Source organism: Vombatus ursinus, unplaced genomic scaffold (assembly GCF_900497805.2).
Source record: "Vombatus ursinus unplaced genomic scaffold, bare-nosed wombat genome assembly UNPS02014935.1, whole genome shotgun sequence".
Lineage (NCBI taxonomy): Eukaryota > Metazoa > Chordata > Mammalia > Diprotodontia > Vombatidae > Vombatus > Vombatus ursinus.
Window position 1 is genome coordinate 8,262 of NW_020954713.1, and position 8,449 is coordinate 16,710.

The 8,449-nt window shown below is 48.5% G+C and overlaps 1 protein-coding gene across 1 annotated transcript in view; it reads left to right on the forward strand.

The window, feature by feature from the left end:
• Positions 1–8,449, forward strand: part of LOC114029575 (mucin-16-like) — a 38,567-nt gene that overhangs the window by 5,444 nt on the left and 24,674 nt on the right. The window contains exons 4-10 of the mRNA XM_027844081.1: positions 134–202; positions 649–773; positions 862–929; positions 1,438–1,610; positions 2,907–3,037; positions 4,157–4,224; positions 7,162–7,303. Coding sequence (XP_027699882.1) covers positions 717–773; positions 862–929; positions 1,438–1,610; positions 2,907–3,037; positions 4,157–4,224; positions 7,162–7,303 — 639 coding nt within the window. The 5' untranslated portion in view covers positions 134–202; positions 649–716. The remainder of the gene's footprint in view (positions 1–133; positions 203–648; positions 774–861; positions 930–1,437; positions 1,611–2,906; positions 3,038–4,156; positions 4,225–7,161; positions 7,304–8,449) is intronic.

The following is an 8,449-nucleotide window of genomic DNA, read 5'->3' on the forward strand; positions in this document are numbered from 1 at the left end:
CCATTAAGCAAGCATTTATTTAGAACCATCTGTCTGTGACATCCTATGCCATTGCCCGAGTGACCTCAGTTTCACTCAGCTCTCCTCTGTAACCACGGTCTAGGTCCATATCTAATGACGTTCTTTTCTGCAGCTGCTGGCCTAACCACTATACCAACACCTGCAACTCCTCTGGGACCCACAGGACCTGGATACTGGGCAGGTGAGAAAATGGAAGCTTCAGTACCCTGGAGAGTGCTCGCCTAGTTTCACCCTTGCACCAAGGAGAGAATGTGCTGTCTAAAAGAGAGACCAATCCTAGGCCTTTCCAAACCTCCATCATTCATCTACAAAGCCAGGGCAAGGAAATATAGGACTCGGTGTGTTATATCAATCCGGAGTCCCAGATCACAAAGGCCAAAAAAGATTTAACTTTAAAGCCCTTGATCTCATACCTCACCAGAACAATCTTGTGGGAACTTGTTGTCTTGTGTCTCACTCAAAAGGCAAGGAAGATGAAAGCCAGTGGTGCCCTGGGGACAAGGCCCTGGCCAGACAAACTTTGGCAATGAAGGCCAGGGCTAGAAACATCCCTGTCCCCTCTCATAAGGGACATCCCTGAGCCTTCCAAAGCTCAGACAGGGTCATTTTCTCCCTCTTTTCTTGCAGTCAGTGATCCCAGACTGCAATCCTTTACCTTGAATTTCACCATCATCAATCTACCCTACACTGCAGATATGGGATACCCAGGTTCTACCACATTTAATAACACAGAAGGGGACCTCCAGCGACTGGTGAGATTTTGTACTTCCTACTCCGTACCTTCATACCTTAGCCATCCCCTATTTATCTGAGCATTCTCTAATCATCTTCCTTTGTCAGCTGGGCCCCTTGTTCAGGAATAGCAGCATTGGCTTATGCTACACTGGATGCAGACTGATCTCTCTGAGGTAAGACCCTAGAGGCTGATAGTTGGGAATTTGGGAGGCTTCTCCCCTGGGCCGCCCAAGATATGCCTTGGTCTCATACTAGACTTCCAATAAAAGTCACTTCCCTCTATGCTTCTGCTTGGGCTCTAGTACCCTGATTGTCTAATTCCCAAAGTGCTTTAATCCCCATCCACTGCTCCAGGTTTTCAGGAACATGATTTCCCTTCTAAGTCACTATGTAGAACAAGTTTCCTCTTGCCAAGATGGTTTCTCTCCATCGGGTACCTGTGGCAGTTCCACACACCTGCCCTTACAGCTAGTGGGAGTTGGCCAGTCATCCTAGTTAGTGTCACTTATTCCAAGTCACCTCGGGCACATCAGCCGATCTTCTCTAGTCTTTGTGACACAGTACCCCCAGGAAACATACAGTCATGCACTGCAACTTCCCTTTCCCCAGAAGGTGGGATTCCTGTCAGCTTTCACACTACCAACATCAGCACCGTGTCACATTCAATATGTCTTTTCACAGACCTGAGAGGGATGGATTGGCAAGTAGAGTAGATACTATATGTGTCTGGCAGAAAGGCTCCACCAACCCAATCTTCGATAGAGAGAGGATTTACATGGAATTGAGCAACCAGACTCATGGCCTCACTAAGCTGGGACCTTATACATTGGACAAAGACAGCCTCTGCCTCAACGGTGAGTAGTCACTCTTATTGCAGTGACAAAGTTTGGGCAATTTTCACTCAGTGTAAGTTTTTTGTCCTTGTTGCTTTGGGGTTTCTTCCTTTCCTCCGAGTGCCCCTTCCCCTGTGACCCCTTGCTGTGGACTAGTGTCAGGATCGTTGCTTCAAGAGGGGCTGGAGCTAGATGACTCTGAGATTCTCTGATGCTGTCAGCTGCAGCATGAGTCAGCAAGCTGCTGTTCCTCTCTACTGAAGTGAATCCGAGCTCTGATGAGCTAACACCCTCAGGTATATCCATTTCCCACCCCTGTAGCCACAGGGAAATGTTCAAATCCAAATTAATCTAAATTTGGTTGAGTTTTTAAAAATCCACCTTTGCTGTGCAGATATTTGGGGATGATGGCGTTTCTTAAGCAAAAGTGTCACCGCTTCTCAAAGGCGAGGGAAATTGATGCTCCGAGCCTGGCTGGGGCTGCTGCTTCTCTAGACTTGTATCTCCCCTTCCCCTCAACAAACAAAAACACCTCCCCTCCCACGTGCAATACTCACTCTCTTGGAATCTGCTGAAGGATACTTGCTGGTGAGATGGGGAGGCGAGTAAGTTATGATCAATATGAAGAACTCAGAGACACATGGAAAGATGTATGAAACAGATGTACAGTGAAGTGAGCTGAGTTCCAAAAGCAACATACACAATGGCTGCAGCATTGGAAATGGAAATGAACCAAATGGAAAGAACAAAAAACCCCAAACTCAGCTCTGTAAAATTAGAATGATCAAGCCTTGGCCCAGAAAAGAGTTGAGATGGGGGAATGCAAGTGGGCAACGTTGAATACTCTGTCAGAAAAAAAAAACACTTTATTACAAAGGAGACTCTCAGGGTGGGGGAAGGGAGGGTATATTCAGAAATGAATATAATATAAAAACAAAAAGGCATTAAGAAAACTTGAACAGACTTTTAAAACAAAACAATAAAAATAATGAGTGGGCCGGAAGGGCAGGCTCACTCCTCTCCCCAGCCTTTCATCTCTGATGTTGATTTCCAACGAGGCTGGCTTAGTATCCACTCTTCAATCCCAGGTTGCCAGTGGATTTTTGTGGGGTCCCTGTTTCTGACCATAACTTCCTAAAGAAAGCATGCCGAAAGGGAGAGTGCTAGATTTGGAATTAGAGGACCCAAGTTCAAATCCGAACTCTGGAAAAGTACCTTTCCCCCATTAGCCGCAGTTTCATTGTAAAATGAGGTTTAACTAAAGCCCACTCCTGCTCTGAGTCTGATGACTTGTTCCTCCCTCTACTGTAACTCTAGGCTATTCATCTCAGAGTACCCCTGGAGAAGGGGAATACCAACTTGCCTTTAGAATTGTCAGTCACAACCTTAGCAACCCTGACCCTACGTCCCCAGAGTACCAAGTGCTGCAGAGAGATATCCAGGACAAGGTAGGTTGCTGTGGCCACCCCCCCTCAACCAAGTTTCTTATTGACTAATCTTTGGCTCTCATCACTTATGGATGTCTTAAGAGGAAAGAAAAGGAAGAGAAGAGGGTATATATTAGCTCAGAGACAGGACATGAATAAGACCCCTATGTGCAGATTTGCTCATATTTCTCCTTTGCTTCAAACTCTGGTGGTTTCCCATTGAGTAAAGTTCGAGTGTTCTTGTATGGCATTCAAGGCCTTTGACAATAATCTAACACCACTCACCCTTTTCAGTGTTCTCTATTACTCAATGCTAGTCCACACTCCAGCCAAACTAGTCAACTCTCTGACTCAACCAAACATGACGTGTTCTCTCCCTCCTCTGTGCCTTTGTTTATGCTGGTCCCTAGATCGAGCATGTCCTCGTGCCCCTTCTTCACTTGCTGAATTTCCTGTCCAGCCTTTAAACTCCCCCTCAAATACCACATCCTCCAGGAAGCTTTCTCTGATTCCCCTCCCCTGGACCCAGAGCCCCAGTTCATAACAACCATTCCCTCAGGTCTTCACAGAGCACCTCTGCTTTCATGTCATAGAGTATTAAGAATCCTCTGTGTCTCTGTCTCATCCTCTTACTAGACCGTGAGCCCCATGATGCTTTTGTCTTATCCAAACTTTGTACTTTGTATTTCTTCCAGTCTAAGTACAGCCCTGTGCAAGCTATAGATAGCGAATATTTGTTGAATATAGGACATATTTGGTCATTATAAAAGAAGGTCCATGGCTGAGAAAATGATATCCAACGTCCCTTATTTCCATTACCTAGAAGAACGTCTCTGTAAATCTTGGGGAAAAGAGAGGGGAGAGAGGGAGGGTTGAGAGAGAGACAGAGAGAGAGTAAGAAGAAGGAGGAGGAGGACAGAGACAGAGAGAGAGGGAGGAAGGAGGAGGAGGAGGAGGACAGAGGCAGAGAGAGGCAGAGAGAGACAGAGAGCGAGCGCCTGTGGGCCTATCCTCATACAGCTTTTCGAGCTCCCAGAGTGGACCCCTCAGAGCTTTCCAAGCTTTCCTCGGGTGGCTGGGGTGGGGAGAGGCACAGGGATGGGGGTACACTCTGCTCTAGCATGCTGCTCTCCATTTCAGATGACACAGCTGTACGCAGGCAGCCAGCTCCAAGACAGATTCCGCTACTGCCTCATCACAGGCCTCAGGTAGGTGTGGCTCTGGCCAGGAAAGCCACGCCCCCCCCACTATCCCTCCCCCTCTCCCCCCTTCCACACTGCCCTAGTGCTGGCACTTAATGGATAATTGATTGCTCTTCCCCGACCCCTGCCAACCCCATCATTGGCTCCATCTGGGCCAGCCTCCCTGCTGGCTTCTGACAGCACTGAGATCTATGATCTAAGACTCCTTGGGGACACTCAGGACAAAGCTAGCTCTGGACAGGCCAGATTTATTTCCAGTGTCCTTGTGAAGATACAAGAAATGAGACTTGGCACAGCCAATCCTGCCTCTGGTTCTGTCCCTCCAAGTGGGGCCTAGTGGCAGGTCCCAAACAGATTGCAGAATCCAGTATTGGGATGAAGTGCAGAGGATGTCTAGTGCACCTTAGACCTGAACAAGACTCCGTAATACCACATGGCTGACAAATGGTCATCCATCCCTTGTCTAAAGACCTCCAGTAAGAGAGAACTCATCTCTTCCCATGGCCGCCCCTTCCACTTTGGGGCAACTCTAACTGTTTTTCCGTTCATCAAAATCAATTTGACTCTTGGCAAGGTATAACCCTGGATGCCTGGGGTCCCACCTCCTCATGGTCCTCCCCTTAATCTTCCCCCACCCCAGGGACTTCAATATGCCCTGCCCTCTCCCTCCTCTAGGCCTCCCCAGGATGTTTAGCCTCCTTTGGGCTTTGTTCCCCACCTCCTCCCTCTCCCTCTCCAGCCCTTCCCCCCATGTCCATGCTTGGTATCCCCTCTTGTCAGGGCTCAATTTTACTTTTCCAGTCGAGCTCATAAACCTTTGTGGCTCGTGAATTAGTAAGTGCTAATGGTTTAATGTTACACAAACCCCTCAAAAAGCACCTCAAGCAAACACAGATAACAGATTTTGCCCCTCAACTTCTCAATTTAATGTCTTCAGATTCTGATTAGAGAACCAAAGTTTGAATCACAGTTGCACTGTAGGAGGAGGGGGGAGGGAGGAGAGGGAGAGAGACAGAGACAGAGAGAAAGAGAGAGAGAGAGAAGAGAGGGGAAGAGGGAGAAAGGGAGGGAGAGAGGAATGGATGGAGAGAGGGAGGGAGAGAGACTGAGGGAGGGAGAGAGACTGAGGGAGGGGGAGAGACAGAAGGAGAAGAGAGAGGGGAGAGAGAGAGAGAAGAGAGGGGAAGAGGGAGAAAGGGAGAGAGAGAGACTGAGGGAGGGGGAGAGACAGAGAGAGAAGAGAGAGGGGAGAGAGAGAGAAGAGGGGAGAGAGAGAGAAGAGAGAGAGAGAGAAAGAGAGAGAGAGAAGAGAGGGAAAGAGGGAGAAAGGGAGGGAGGGAGAGAGGAATGGACGGAGAGAGGGAGGGAGAGAGACTGAGGGAGGGGGAGAGACAGAAGGAGAAGAGAGAGGAGAGAGAGAGAGAGAAGAGAGGGGAAGAGGGAGAAAGGGAGAGAGAGAGACTGAGGGAGGGGGAGAGACAGAAGGAGAAGAGAGAGGGGAGAGAGAGAGAAGAGAGAGAGAGAGAAAGAGAGAGAGAGAAAAGAGGAAAGAGAGAGGGAGAGAGAGACAGAGAACCAGAGGAGAGAGACAGAGAGGGGAGAGAAGGGAAGAAGGAGAAAGGGAGGGAGAGAGAGAGGGATGGAGAGAGGGAGGGAGAGAGAATTCTAGAACTGGAAGAAACCTAGGAAGCTCACAAGCCATCTAGTCCAGCCTCCTGTTTTTGCCCATAAGGAAAATGAGGCGGATCAAGACCAAGGGACTTGCCCAAGGTCACAAGGTAGTGAGTGGCAGAGGCAGGATTTGAACCCAGTCCTCTGCCACCAGACCCAGAGCCAGTGGTCTCTTCTAGGCCATCATGGGACTAGATAATCAGTGGGGTTCCTTTCTACTCTAAATCTTTGCTCCTGAAATTCTGTGATTCTGACTGTCAGAATTTCAGAGTAAACATTTGGGGGTGAGGAGACCTTGTTTGTGTAAGTCCTTAGATTATATCCCACAGATGACTGTATCCTGGGCCAGATTTGGTGCCTGTCCTGACTGTGATCACTTCCCCTGAGGCGATGTCCACCTGCTCTGTGCCTCTGGACAGTCCTGGAGGAAAGAGTGCAGCCAGGACAGCTGACACCTTCTCAGGCCTTTTGAATAGAAAAATAGTGCCCCAGGCAAGGGAGATGGAGGTCCCAAGTGGCCCCCATCAGGAAGGTTGGGTCCAGTTCTGTTCACCACATTTCAGGAGGGATAGAGGAGGGTGACTAGGAAGGGGAAGGGACTCTGAACCTCGTTCTATGAGGATGAGCGAAAGCAACTCAACTGGTGGTTTCCCTCACTGAGTCACAGGAGCACTGGGGGGTCTTCATACAGAGGTTGGATTACCACTTGTCAGGGATGTTGTTGAGGGGTACAGGTCTAGCTGGCCACTGAGTTCCCTCCCGATGCTGAGATGCTGTGATTCTGCAGCCTCAGGATACAGGAGAAAAATCTTTCACTGCTGGGATGCCATCATGGGGCAAAGCAAGCAGACTTGCTCTATGGGATTCCGGTGAGGAAAATGAGGGCGAGTGGGGGCAGTTGTACAGAAGATAGATTATCGTGAGAACATGCTTAAATCAGAGCTGCTTGTGGCTGAGCAGAGGAGACAACAAGTAACCTGTCAGGAATACTCTAGGAGAGTTCTTTCCCTGCCATCAGGTGAATGGATCCCCAGTGCCTAGAACAGCACCTTGCACATAGTAGGTGTTCACTAAATGCTAGTTGATTGATCAACTGATCTCTGAGGTTTTGTGGACTCCTCGCACCCTGCCTCCCTGGGCTACAGGGCAGAAAACCTCCTCAACTCACCACAGGGCTGTTGACTTTGTAGACGAAGGCCACAGTGGCATGGGCAGCTGGGGTCCCATCTGTGCCAGACCCCTGGCCAAATGCCCTGTAATCTTGCTTCACAGGATGGGCTCTGTGTACGTCACCTGCAACTGCAGCTTTTCCTCCAACTTGGATCCTGACACCATCGGACGAGTGTTTCTGGACAGGACCCAGGATGCCACAGAACACTGGCTTGGAGACTCCTACAAGCTGGATAACCTCCAAGTGACAAGTAGGGGGGCCTGAATGGCCAGGGGTAGGGGGAGAGGAAGCTGCAGTGGGGATGGGAGATGGGAAGGGGGCTCGTGGCAAGCAGAAGCAGAAGAAAGCACTTGGGAAGCTTGTACCCCAGGAAGTGGGGGTGAAATGAACATTTAGGGGATTCAAACAGTGTTGAGCTAGGAAGTTCCTTAGAATATAAGGTATAACATGACTGAAATAGGAAGGTTCTTAGAACCTAAAAAGTCAAAGCTGGGAGAGCCTTTAGAACAGAGATTGGCACAGGCTGGAGGGTCCTTAGAACACAGGATGTCAGAGGTGGGAGGGCCCTTAGAACCCAGGATGTCAGTTTGGAGGAGCCTTAGCATATAGAATGTAGAAGGTTAGATTTGAGAAGGGCCTCAGAGACTCCAACTCTGTCATTTTGCGATTGAGCAAACAGATCTAGTGAGCAGATGTGACTTTGTCCAAAGTCACAGAGAGTTAGTGTCAGATCTGGGAATAAAACAAGTAGACTTCCAGACCACCCTTACACTCCCCCATCCCCAAACAAGGAGCTGGCTGTGCTGTCTGTTCAGGGCAGAACCTTATCCTCTTTCCACATGCCTTCTGAGAGTCCCAGCAATGAAGTCTTCCCTGAAGCCAAAGTGGAGGCCCCAAAGGGCCAGAGACCCCACATACCTTGTCCCCATCTATCCCTTTAGGCTCTCCCTTTCTCTCTGTTCCTTTGTGGATGTCCAAACTTCTTTCATTTAAAAAAAATTTATTTAGTATCTCAAATGAGGTAATATTTCCAAAGTATTTAGCACATAACAGGTGCTTAACAAATGCTTGTTCCTTTCCTTTTCTTTCTTTCTTAAAATTTAATTTAATTTATTTTTTGTTACATTTTAAGTTCCAAACTGTCTGTCTCCTTTCCTCCCCACCGTCCATCAGAGAAAGACACAGATTTATAGATATAAATATGCAAAACCATACTATGCATTCTTCTTTCCCCTCCTCTCCCCTCCCCTCCTCTCCTCTCCTCTCCTCTCTCCTCTCCTCTCCTCACCTGGGATTTCATAGGCACAGAGAACTCCACTGAGGGAACTCCTTTTACCAGTGCATATTAATATATGCTTTGTACCTTAGAGTCTTAGAGAGTGACATTGA